We start from the raw sequence: 14,217 nt of genomic DNA, 5'->3' as shown, positions 1-14,217 counted from the left end.
GCTTAAGTATACTATACACTCAGTGGCCACTTTATTAGGCACCTCCTGTACCTAATAAAGTGGCCACTAAGTGTATGTTTGTGGTCTTCTGCTTCTGGAATGCATCCATTTCAAGGTTTGACATATTTCATGCTCAGAAAAGCTCCTCTGCAAGTCACTCTTGTAATGTATGGTTATTTTGAGTTACTGCCACCTTCCTGTCTGCTTGAACCAGTCTGGCCATTCTCTTCTGATCTCCCTCATTAGCAAGGCATTTTCACCCATAGAACTGCTGCTCACTTTTTTAAAATTTTTGCATCACTTTTTGTAAACTCTATAGACTGTTGTGTGTGAAAATCCCAGTAGACTACCAGCTTCTGAGATACATAAACCACCCTGTCTGGCACCAACAATCATTCCGTAGTCAGTCACTTAGATCACATTTCTTCTACATTCTGATATTTGGTCTGAACAACAAATGAGCCTCTTCACCATGTCTGCATCCTTTAATGCATTGAGTTGTGGTCACATGATTGGCAGATTAGATATTAGCATTAACGAGCTGTGCAGGTGCACCTAAAGTGGGAACTTATTATATATGGTAAACAGTTGAGGCTACATTACCCAACTAACTACAGCTTGCTAATCTGTAAATAATTTGTTCATTCTGATTCCCTGCATTAGCCAAGATAGATCAGAACAGAAGTCTGGTGCTGAAAATTGACAATTATTGCTTTGAGTTCTGGCCAACCTTTAATAGATTAAATCCTGAAACCTGAGAGTGTCTGTATTGCACATCAAGCAAGATTGTTATCAGCGAAATAAACCTTAAAGGCTGAACCAGATTTAAAGTCACAGAGTAACAGGACAAATACAGTATGTCAAGGTACTCACTTTCCTTAATCTCTACTTTTATTGAAACCTTGTTGATTTAAGACTCTTCCATGCCTCCTTTGTATTTTATAAATCAAATCCCTGAAATTCCATGGATATCCACTTATAACTTGAGTGGAATTTGAACTCACTACCTTCTGAGACACAGAAAAATCCACAAACAGCGTATCATTCCAGCAGTTTCTGAATGCTGGAACTGCAAGCTAATTAATTCTATATTTTAAATGGATCTCTCCATCAAGCTGAATAAAGTATGCTGATTTCCTCAAATATTCATTTTAATACAAACATTTGAATTTAATTATTTTGCTTTTGTATTTGTTCGAAATTCTCATTAATTTTAATTCTGCCAGCTTCCTATTCTGCAGAATATTGGTTTCAGCACATTCCTCAATTTAAAATGGGCACATTTCCTTTGTTTTACATACATCTGCTTTCTGACATCCTTAATCCATCTGCAAAATTTAGGCAAGATATCTTGGAATGATTTACATTCTGGAAATGTAGAAATAAACCACATAATGGTGTTAAGTGCAAGAAAACCAAAGGCTAACGGGGAAAGAGGCAAAACAACTGGATTTTTCAGCTTTGAAAGGCAGGAATCTGGATAAATATTCAGGTGTACAGACATTAAATAGCTGAGAAAAGACAATTTCAAAGTTCTAATTCTTAACCAACCTGAACTTATCAAGATTGCTTAAGGTGCACTTAGACTGCCACTTTTCATATGAAAAATGAAATTAATTGGATCTCTGGGTAGGAAAATAAATCCAAAACTCAAGAGCAATTAGGTTTTGGAATGAACATTTCCTTGCTAGTCCATGAATCGTCATTCATACAGAGAAAAAGTAATATGGCACAGAAAAGATCGGCTATAACTAGGTAAAAATAAAACATTAAAAAGGTGGAAATGTCAGTTATGGGACATACTGGCACTTTTACTTATTGCTATCATATCACTGAAGTAGTTGACCCAGCAATTTCACCAAATCTCACAAAAAAATGTGAAACAAACTGTAAATAAGAGAGAATATGCAGATGCTGGAAATCCAAGCAACACACACAAAATGTTGGAGGAACTCAGCAGGCCAGGCAGCATCTATGGAAAAAAAAGTACTGTCGACATTTCGGGCCAAGACCCTTTGGCAGGAACTTAAACTGCAGGCTTTTTTGTGTTGTTTCTCCCACAATATGTAAATTACTTAAGCAAAGAGATATTGAAGGAAGATATAACCATTCAAAACAGATTAAGGTAAAATATTCTAACTATTGCACAATGACAAGAATGAGACTTTAATCTTTAATCGGTTTTAAGTGGAGTTTATAACAGTAAGATAAAGGGTTGTTAACAAACAACACATACAATAACAAATGGACATTGGATTTTATGAGCATCAATAACCTGTACAATTTACATTTGTTGGTTTACTTTTTGTGTATTCTCAGTGCATAGCATTACACACAGAGCAAATAGCTGCACAGCACAATAGTATCTTTAACAGGCTGAAATGGAAAAGGCTGTTTTACAGGCTGAAAATATATTTTTGTATACATCTTTTATATGAAACAAAATCCAAATTTGAACAGAGAGCAGCAGGCAGCTTTGTCCTACACTGCAGTGAAGCCCCTTTATAGTGCACAGTTCCACCTTTTCCATCTGCATGCATGATGACAAAATTTTGAACAGTATTTTAAGTAAACAAGAGGCACTTTGTGGCAACCACAGGCTTTGTTAAACATATTGCACAAATCTGGTATTACTAATGAAATGAACTCTCACACTGGCACCTTATGAATATTTTAAAGCTGAAAATTGGATATTTGATGTTGCCTGTGAAATCCACTCGGCCCATACCTTGTGCCACAGTGCAGGACCCCTGAGGCTACCCATGCAACTGCCCTTTGTGATTTACTGTGGCAAATATAATTCAGTGGGGCTACAGATGACTAAAGATGGCCAAATAAATTCCTTTACAGTGATGCTGTCAACAAACAATTTCAGACATTAAGCTGCTGCACATCCAAAGAATTGTTTTTATTAAGCATATTGTCTGGAAACTCAAAGAGAGATAATCTACAGAATGTATTTACCAGACTAATTATGAATACTGTCATAAATAAAAAAAGAGACCGGACAACTTTCAGTCAAAGTAACGCATGTCTGACTCTACAAGGATGGTATTGATACAAGAATATGAAAACATACTATTGCCACCTTTTCCACCATCAGCATGCAAGCCTTTGGAAGGTTTGGAAAAGTTGTTTATGGACCCCAATACACTCTCGATTTTCAACAGAATATGAAAAAAACTCTTACAGTGCAAAAGCCCAGTACAATATGCAGCTGCTCTTACCCCGGCTCCTTAGCGTTCCAAGTGACACTGAGAATTTTACTTTCAGTGTTCTGAAGATGAAAGGGCCGCCTCTTTGCCCCCTAATGTTAAAAGGGAAAATAAAGCTGTATAAATACTTTGCCTGAAGCCAAGCTAAGTATTTCCAAGGCATGTAAGGCAGGAAAGTTTTCCTTCACTTGTTTTTGTGCACCTTTTACAAATGGGCTTTTATTGCCTGCTCCTGGTTGTCAAAATTTCCTTTTATTATCAATATAAAAATAAGATTTAGTGGTAAACGTCTTTATGAAAGATGATTATACATAAGGAAACTCTTCAAAAGTGGCATGTCTCAAATGTTCAGTTATTAGCAACAGAAATGAAGAGATTTTGAAGGGATGGGGGAAATCAATACAAAATTAAAAGGAAAGTTCCATCAATAAAAGAAAACTGTCAACTGAAGCTTGTAATTTGATCTATAAACCTGCACTCCTTCCCTCTTGAGCTATATTTGTCCATTTCTCTTTCACTGCACAACTCATGCTCTTCACATTAGCTTTTAGACAGTTTTAAAGCACCACTACAAAGAAAGATTTAAAAGATTTGTGGTTTATAGCAAGAACAGACACCAGAACTGAAACATCTAGACACTAACCAACACTAAATGTTTTGGGAAGTTACTTCCAGACGAAGCTGGATGCAATGTTTGTAATTGTAGCTGTCCATCACCAAATGGCCAAGCATAATAAAATTTGTGCTGAAGTAATGAAAATAATAGGTACACTTCAATGCATCAACCCTCCAGCAAAAGTTTTCCCCAGCTAAAACACAATCTTCTTTCTGTTCTTTAAAAGAGAACATAAAAACATTCTCACATCAGACTTTTACCATATCTACGCAACTCCAATTGGCTGGGCCCCATGGGAGTATGCAGTTCTATTTTCCGACAATTACAGGAAATGACGACAACTACTGGTTTAACACGTTAACCAACAGAACACAAGAGACTTCATTTCATGCCGTTACAGATGAGGAAGGTATAAACAGCTTCCTAGAATATGAATACAAAACCTCTTAATTTTCATGTTAAAATTCTGTGCATACTGTGACCTTGCTAAAAATCAGTTTATTCTGTTGAAACATTGGCTGTAAAATCTGTACTTCCACATAACACATTATGTAACACATGCCACCTAAACTCACCGCATACTCCCAATCCAAATTTTGCCTTATCATATGCCAATATGAGATGTGGAGAAAGAAGGCATCTTGCCAATAGAAATAAAGCAGCTAGAACTACACAAATGTAATGAAGATAAGTTATATAGATATTGACTTGAAGTCCAAAACAGTACTAACAAAAGAGTGATCAACTTCAAGCACTGGCCTTGGTTACACAGGACATAGTGGAGCAGCACCAATTAAAATAATTCTAGCTAACTTATTAAATCATTGTAAAATTCTCCTTTTTACATTAACTGTCATATTTTGAGCGGGCATGCTGCCACATTTATAAAATTGAGCAATTTCTACCAAGGGACTCCACCTCACGATACCCCTTAGGAAAGGAAGGAAAAAACTTGAAAATTTGCCCTACATGGACTCCATAATCTGTACATCTGTGGACCAGTAGATTTTATTTGTCCAAGGTTCAAGCCTCCTCCCAGAAAGAATTTCTCAATCCAGCTGCCTTTTCTAGCACCAGTGTGCTTTGAAAGCACAAAAAGCAAGCAGCAGTAGCAGCCAATTACACTATCTACTAGACTGAATGCCTTGCAGAAACGTGCAACAGGCTGTAGGTGGTACTGGAACCAGACTATGGATTTTATTTTCCTTTCTGTGCATCCTTTCTACTTCCTTTTCTCCTCCCCCCCCAAAAAAACATGCATTTTATGCAAAACCTTTTCAAAAATCCTCCTGGCTGATAACAGACTGATCTGCTGTTACATGGATTTAAAGGGGCAGGGCTTAAAACCTTTGTACAGGTAAGTGAGCACCTACTGTTGGCAACATAACACAAAAGGAAAAAACTTCCTACGTACACACCAGATCTGTCTCCACTTTTTATAAAACTGGAATTAAATGGGAAAGTGCCTCTTTTTTCCTGATTGCGCTTTTATGTGTAATTTGACACACAAAATGTATATACATATCTACGCAATCATTTCTCATTGGACAACAGTGTCAAAACCTCGCGGATGTATGTGTATGGGGCTAAACAACATTGGTCAGGAAAAGATCATTGTTCCTATAATTGGTGTAGCATTTTACTTGACACATTGTCCTATTGCCATTAAAAAAGGTACTTGCTTTCAGTTTATTCAAGCGTTTCCTTTTTCTTGCAGTTTTAATTTTCCCATAAAAATATTTCAGACTTTTGTTATCTGCGTATGCTGATCTTCATCAAAAGGTTCATTCTCTGGATCAGAGTCAGTGGTGTCTGAGTATCTATAGTCCTCTGGTTCATTATCACTAACATCTGGCGTTACTGTGGTTGAACTGTTGCCCATGGGGTGTTGTTGTCGCTCCTCTACCGTTTTTGTGAATAACAGCTTCACCTGCATGGTATAGAAGATAAAAAAATAATTACCTATTTGTTACATCACACTAATTTACACTTCTAGCATGTATCTGAAGTTCAAAAATAATTTGAGTCTACTGAATCTTTCCCTCTGTCAAAAAATAAACAATTTGCTTTCGACATCCTTCATCCTTTTGGGCTATTTCCAATTATCACTTTACATGAAATATTACAAATATATTGTTAAGTTAAGCAGTGGTGGTGAAATGACAAAATGTATTCACCAATGAACTTGAAATCTAGCAAAAAACCTAATTTATGCTTCAACTGGTTTCCTTCAAAGTGCACATATCCAGGGACAGTGGTCTTTGCTGTAATTCCCAGCTGTTAAGTCAGACAACGGTCAAAATGCCTCATATTGGCTACAGAAATGCTGCATGCCAAACACCAAATATCAACTGGGTAAATGGACAAAAAGTTGCACCAGAAAGGAATTAGATTATTGTGCTACTTTATTTTAAGTTTTTTTTTAAAAAATAGGATAAAATAGGATAACAATGCAGTGAGTTTGAGTGAGTAGACTAGCACTCAGCAATTTGCTTCAAAAACCTCGCAGGCAGTCCATTATATATTTTAACCATTGTTATACTCTTTTTTTAAATTAAAAAAACTTAGTAGAAAGTTTATTTTAATATAGCAATATTCTTGACTCATCTATATCTTTAACATGTTACCTTGAACCTCATTATATTTAGCTATGTACTGAGATAAATATACATCAGCATTTAATTTGTATAGCACACTAACTTAACAGTATGCTAATACTTGGACAAAATTAGAACAGAAAATTTAAAATATTGAAGAAAATATTCTGTCATTTGGGTATAAAATTCAAGAATACTTGCTGGTTTTTGTGCTCCTTAGAGAAATATTGTAGCGAGAAAAAACAACATGCATTGACAAATTTGTACCAAATTTAGTTACACAGTCTTAACAGGAAGAAGCCTCAATCTGAATCTTTGACCAACGACAGTCAAACACAAAGCTTTAAAATGTTAAAGAATATTCTAACAATTGAGTCTGTGGAACATAGAACTTACAGGAGGAAATGTTCCTTTTCATTTATCTGTGACAATATTCAAATGAGTTAAACCAAAAGCAATCCAAACCACAGAGATGAAAGTGATCAAACCGATGCAATCAACTTTGAACTGTCACAGAAGTGTTACAATACCTTGAATTTAAAATATTCAACTAGGGACCAGGGTCCTCACATATGCTAATAATCTTTTTTTTAAAAAAATCACAAATACACACAGTACAGTGCAAAAGTTACATGTGCAAAAGTCTTAAGTACATGTAAAAAAAACTTCTGTAAAGCAAAGACACTTCCAAAATAATAAAATGAAGTTTCTAAATATTAAAAAATTTACTATGAAAGGGCAGTACATAGCAAAACAAAACTAAAATCAAATCAATATTTGGTGTGACTGCTATTTGCCTTTAAAACTGCATCAATTCTCTCTGCCGTGCTGTTTTATAATAGGCTGGTCGTTTGTTCTGTAGACTTCGGTTGTCTCACTTGCTTCCATCTCTCTAGGTAAACGCAGGCACCCTCAATAATATTGAGATCAGGGCTCTGTGGAGGCCATGCCATATGAACCCACATAAAAAAAAATCTAGGGTGCTTTAAGATTTCTGCACAGTACTGTATAAATATGGACTTGTCCAAAATGGTTTTATTTTATTGAGCACTTATTGCCTGTCCTTAATTGCCCTTGAGGTAAATGGAATACTGCTGCTTTGAACCATGGGAGTTCTTCTCGTAAAGACACCCACAATACTATCTGGAAGGGAGCTCCTGGATTTAGACCCAGTAATGGATAAAGACACATGTATATTTTCAAATCAAGCATGCAACTCGAAGAATCTGCCTGGATTGCTGTGTTCCTCCAGCATTTCGTGTGTTCACCGTTCCTCCGAGCACCTTCACTCCATCCGTCACGAAAAGCAGGATCTCCCGGTGGCCACCCATTTCAATTCTTTCTACTTTTCCATTCTGACATGACAATCCATTGGCCTCCTCTACTGCCGTGATGAGGCCACACTCAGGTTGGAGGAGCAACACCTTAGATTCTGTCTGGGTAGCTTCCAACCTGATAGCATAAACATCAATTTCTTGAACGTGGTAATTGCTGCCTCCCCCCACCCCACCTCACCATTTCCCATTCTTGTTTCTCTCTCTTACCTCATCTCCTTCCCTACCCATCACTTCCCTCTGGTGCCCCTCCCCTTTTTTTCATGGTCTTGGCCTCTTCTTCAGCCCTTTATCTCTCTCACCAAGCAACCTCCCAGCTCATTACTTCACTCCCTCCCCCATTATCACGCATCACCTACCGCCTTGTACTTCCCTCACATCCCTCATCTTCTTACTCAGACTTGCCTCTTTCTTTCCAGTCCCAATGAAGGGTCTCAACCCGAAATGTTGACTTTTACACTCTTTCATAGATGCTACCTGGCCTGCTGAGTTCCTCCAGCATTGTGTGTGTGTGTTACCATTCACCTGCTACCCTTTTCCTTCTTGGTTTTGGAGCTGCTGCCCGAGTAGCCAAAGCAATTAACAAGAAAAAAAAATTAATCATTGCAATGTTTTTCCCTTGGTGCCTGTTAACTGGTGCTGTACTAGGATTCCTTGATGCCACATTCTTGAACACTACTTTGACATAAGAGCAGCACAATCATCTTACATTTGAGACTTAGCCCATGTTTGTACCAAAGCTCTGATAAGTTCTGGAGAAGTCAAAACTGGCTGCTGGTGAACAGGTTATTTGTAATGTTGCTAGATCACACTGTTGATCATTGTTTCCATCAGCAACACACACAAAATGTTTAAGGAACTCAGCAGGCCAGGCAGGATCTATGGAAAAGAGAAACAGTCGATGTTTCAGGCAGAGACCCTTCACGATGAGACCTCAGATACTGCCTGGCCTGCTGAGTTTCTCCAGCATTTTGTGTGTTGCTTTGGATTTCCAGCATCCGGAGATCTTCTCTTGTTTGTATCAGCTTGCTGATGACCAAGACTAATTGAATGCTAATTAACCGAATTGGATCTGTTCCCCTTTTGTGAACAGGGCATACCAAGGCACTTTTTCACATTGTCAGTAGATGCCAATTTTCCAATTATACTGTCACAGCTTGGCTTGAGGAATAGCTAGTTTTAGAGTGCAGATCTGCAGTAATACAGCTGGAATATTGTTTAGTCCTGTAGCTTCTGTGGTCTTGGCTATTCTTTAATATCACAAAGGCTGAAAACTAGATCCTGTGATGGTAGCAAGGAAGCCATGAAGGATCTTCAGTTCTGGACTCCTGGCTGCACATGGTTGTAAATACTTTAGACATTGTTGAGCACTGGACCTTCACCATTGCTGAATTCATAATCACCATTCGTAATCAAGTTCATGATGAAATCTGAAAGGATTGTAGATTCTTTGATCTGACCAATTGGTTGAGAGATTGTTTAGGTCTGTCTACTACATGCTGTTTAACCAGCATGCAGTCTCATGCATCAGTTCTACAAAGCGGACATTTCAACATTTTTAGATATGCCTGATTGATGTCAGCATACCTTACTACACGCCTCAGAACTAGGTTTGATCCCCTGGCCTGATAACGATGCTGCGATTAAAAACAAATAATTCCTTCAAACAGCAAAATTCTTTTGTAGTTCATTCATGGTGTGGTGCTAAGTGAATTGATGATATCAGCATCAGAGTCAATTAGCAAAGAAAATAATGTAAGTCTACAAAAGATGGCAGAGAGCAATATCCAAGGATATTATATATAATTTAATTCAGTTAGACAGGTAGATTTAATTATAAATATTCCAACAACCTACAGTGAAGTCTCTTTCCTTAAAAATCTGTCATATCCAATCTGGAAGTACAGTAATGAGGTTCTAGTGTAACAACAGAAACAGAATAGTTCAACAGCCTCGAAGTACTATTCCATAAGTTTTATCTGTGTATTAGCTGGCTGAAATTAGCCTATACTATGCAAAATCTGTTTATGGAAAAGACACAGGTTAAGGTTTAAGGCTGGGGACTGAATTGTTCAAGAGAGTTCATAAGAGCTATGAACTTTGGGGAAACCAAGCTACAGTAAAATTATAGTAATCTGCCACCCAATTGCTCTGAGATTGCTACTAACTTCATTATTAGCATTGAAAATGAAAATCACTACAGTAACTGTACAGGAAAATACATTGAGGAAATAAAACAAATTTAGTGAACAATTTTTACTAAGTAAGAAAGAACAATGGAAATGCTGCTGACAGGATTTGCTCAAAAAAGTGTTTCAGGGTTGTACTTGCAAAAAAGTTCACCATTACAGACCTACTTCAAATCAGCTATTTCATTCTTAGAAGGATCAGTTTCTTATTAGTTTTACTTTATGTATGACAAATGAAAATTTGCACGATATCAATATTAATACTTGTTTAAAATGTTTCAACGTGCTTCAGGAGAGAAGTAGGCAGAACCCCTGGAAGATCTCGTGTAATTAGCTGGATATTTGCTGATTGGTTTAATGAAGTGATAAGCATCCAATATTCTTAATTTCAACTCAATAGTTGCCTTAAAGTGAGAAGGTTTATTACTGAATGTTAGATTAATTTTTAAATCCTTATTGTTACAAGAATAAAATCTGAAGATATTAAAAGACATTATTTATTACAGAATCATGCAAGTTCACACAACAAAGTATGCTATCTGCCAATTATCCCTTCATCAAACCTTGGGTTACAACCACTCAAAAACAAATCTCATTGCCCCCAGTTTCACAAGCCCAGCTTTGGTATTTTGTTAATTTTTAAATCTCTATTTAAAATCTCATAAATTACTGAAGACACCTCAGAGATAAATTTAAGGAGATAAAGATAGGTTTTAATCCTCATCTGAAAGGGTGTGATTTATGGAAGAAACTGCAGAGCTCAAAGCTGAGGCAGCTAATGTCAGTTACCAATAGGAGAATTAATAAAAAAAAACAAATTCAGGGAGGCATTGGAGGCCAAACAAAAATATGAATGCAGAGACTAGGCTGGGCACCCAGTAGTTTTAGGGAGAGGGAGTGATAGGACATTAAGTTAAAGGGTGAGAATCTTGAAAATGAAGCAACACCATAAAGAAATGCAGGACCCTGTGCACAAGATGTCTATAGTGAATAAGAAGTGAGATGAATTGAGAGACTAGAGGATGGTTGAGATTTGCTTAGATGCAATATTAAAATCTGAGCCAAAACTGAGGACTACCATTTCTATTGGCTCAAAGGCACATAAATGCTTTAAAAAAAGTTCACTCATTTGCAGAAGTTGACAATGCTGGGAGCTCAGAGTCAATAACACTGGTGGGTCCAGAGTAACAAAAGTTAAGACTGGTTAAGGCAGCAGATTTCCTTCTCTGAGGGCCATTAGTGAGCAAATGGGATTTTAAGACCATGTAACAGTTTTTTTTTGTTAACTCTAAAAACACTCGTATCAGTATCTGCAAATTCTGGTTTAACTAAATCAAATAAATACATTTAAATACTGCCTGGGTGGAATCAAATTCATGCCCCTTGGCTGTTGGCAAAGTAACTTCCACACTGTGCTATATCTGAATATCAAATGTGGATATTAATTTGACATATATGATCAAAAGCCATATTCCAAGGCAGGTAAAAACCTTCACCCACCAACATTGGGCAAACGTCATCACCTGGCCAAGTCGAAGCTTAGAACTAAAGAACATCTCTCAACAACACTCCTTTGACAAATATCATAACCCTGTCAAACTTGAAACAGGCACCTCAATAAACCCTTTCTTTCTGGGTCAAGACACCATCCATTTCTTGGCTCAGTATACAGTTAACTCAAGTGATAGTGAATCAAACTATTTTGGATACAGTACTGAATTGGATTGGCACTGCAATGCGATCCAAATTACAAAGTTTGATGACATGTAACGCTAACTTGAACTCAACACATGTGGCACGGTCTTTTCAAATTTGGTTGGATAGCTGGCCTATGCAGCGCTGGACCCAAGAAGGGTCAGAAACAGCAAAACATACCATGAGATTTCAGTTACCAGTGACAGAGACATGCAACGTTATGGAAATGGTCTTTGTAGATAAATGCTCAGAAGTTCAGAATCTTAAAATAAGATAAAATGCTGGATATACTCAGTGAATCAGGAAACCTCAATGAACAGTTAATATTTCTTTAACCAAGTGTTCTTGAGCTCAAACTTCAACCTCACTACTTTTTCCACTAAGGCGATCTGATTTGCTACGATTTTTTTTACATTTCACTATTTATACCTTCTGCAGTTTGATTTCTATTTACTCAGTTGTTTTCTACTATTTTGTTTTAAAATCAACAGATAATTACATCTGCCTCATTTGTATTCTGCAATAATTTCTCCTGGAGGTCTTCAATAGTTTTCCAAGCTTTTTGCCAAGATTGTTATTCTTGTGTCATCAAAATATCTAGTTTGCATTTCCTATATCAATCCAAATCTATAACTAAACCAATAGCTTACCATTGAGCCAAACAATTTAGGCAACCTTAAATCATTTTCCTTCAGGTCATCCAACTTTGACTCAGCTACATTTGCTCTAAAACATTTACCTTCAATTTTTGAAAAGGGCTCTTTTGAAATAATTTATTAAGTGCCATCTGAACTAACACCATCTACATCCCTCTATCTCTCCCTCTCCACATCTATCAACATACAAATATAATTGGGCTGCCCCAATTAACCAAAGTTTCATAGAAATAGTTAAAGTTTAATAAACTAAATCACTATTTAACTGAGTAACAAATTGTGAAATAAAGAACAAATTAGAACACTACTAATGCTACCACAGTGCTGTAAAACTGTATCAGTTCCTAATAGTTATCAATGGTGGACTTGGACGCTGCTGATTGACTGTAAATGAACAAAATCAGTGCAACCACCTAGTGCAGCTAATTTACTGCCTTCATACAATGCTTTTGATGACTGCATACTGCAAATCTTCATTTTCATTGTAACATTTAAGATAATTGTCAATACCTTCAAATTCTTCATAGTTCCTAACCTGAAGTAGTGAAATTGTTTCATTTTCCTTCCCAGCCGTTTTTCTCATATCCAAGCCTGAGTGCTTGAAACTGCAGTGAGCAAAACAGTTCCAATGATCTTACTGCTCATTTCTTATGGTAAATTATATTGCAACATCGGGATCTTTGTGTGACCACAGGAGCCCCAGCATTTGGGCCCCTGAATCATGGGAACTTGTTATATGTGCAATTAAAAAATACCGTAGATTCCGGACTACAGAGCGCACCTGATTAAAAGCCGTACGCTCTAATTTTAGAAAGAAAATCAATTTTGTACTTGTACAGGTCGCACCGGATTTTAAGCCGCAGGTGTCCCACGTTGTAATATGAGATATTTACGCAGAAAGATATTACACGTGAGGATTTTTTAACTTTTAATTAAATCCGTATGGTAACATAAACAAATACATATTGCAAATGCTTTTTTTCGAACAGTGCCTGTAACACAGCTACTTTTAAATATACATACGTATCGCTAACACACAAATTACGTTGCGTATACTTTTTTACTGAACAGTGGACGAACAACATTCCAATATCTCCTAACGACTGGTAAAAAAAATATATATACTGCAGCCTACCAGGAAAAGTTATTGATCGCCTTCTTCATCTTCCTCCTGCGCACTAAAACCATCAAAGTCCTCTTCTTCAGTGTCTGAATTGAACAACCTCAGGATCTCATCACTCACTTCAGTCTCTTCGTTGTCGCTCTCACTTGAGCGCACGCGGTCCTCTTCATCACGCAGCAGTCCAGCCTTTCGAAACCCGTCGGTGATGGTGGATGTTGTGACGCGGCTCCACGCATTTAGGATCCACTGGCAGACTTGAGTTAAAGATGCTCTTCGCATGCGTCCTGTTTTGGTAAAGGATTTCTCACCGCTCGTCATCCAAGCCTCCCACTCAACGCGCAGCGCCGTTTTTTTCTGTGAAAAAATCCCCCTGGTTGCTTGGCATAGCACTCTCTCAGCCAATCCTTCATTAGACTCTCCGTCATCCAACCTTTCTTATTGACTTTCACCATGATTTCTTTCGGGAATTTTTTCTTTGGCATTGTCAGCCGCTTAAAAATCACCATCGGTGGAAGCTTTAGTCCAGATGCTGTGCAGCTCAGAACACAAGTAAAATGCGTTCTCTCATGGCCACTTGTTTTCAGTGTGATGGACGAGTCACCTTTTTTATTAACAGTCCGAGTGAGAGGCAGGTCAAACGTCAAAGGTACTTCATCCATATTTATGATATCATCTGGCCCGATGGAATTCTCCGCTATCTTTGTTTGAGTGAATGTGCGGAAGTTAGCAAGTTTTTCCTCGTGGTCGGGAGGGAGCTGCTGACACAGAGTTGTGCATACCCTGACGGACAGG

General features: G+C 37.4%; 1 protein-coding gene across 1 annotated transcript in view; it reads right to left on the bottom strand.

The window, feature by feature from the left end:
- Positions 1-2,153: 2,153 nt before the first annotated feature.
- Positions 2,154-14,217, bottom strand: part of LOC132379500 (phosphatidylinositol 3,4,5-trisphosphate 3-phosphatase and dual-specificity protein phosphatase PTEN-like) — a 114,649-nt gene continuing 102,585 nt past the window's right edge. Inside the window, exon 9 of the mRNA XM_059947459.1 lies at positions 2,154-5,761. Within this exon, the coding sequence (XP_059803442.1) occupies positions 5,573-5,761 (189 nt within the window). The 3' untranslated portion in view covers positions 2,154-5,572. The remainder of the gene's footprint in view (positions 5,762-14,217) is intronic.

Source organism: Hypanus sabinus, chromosome 22 (genome assembly GCF_030144855.1).
Source record: "Hypanus sabinus isolate sHypSab1 chromosome 22, sHypSab1.hap1, whole genome shotgun sequence".
Lineage (NCBI taxonomy): Eukaryota > Metazoa > Chordata > Chondrichthyes > Myliobatiformes > Dasyatidae > Hypanus > Hypanus sabinus.
Note: the sequence above shows the minus strand (reverse complement) of the source record. Positions and strands in the feature narration are given on the sequence as shown.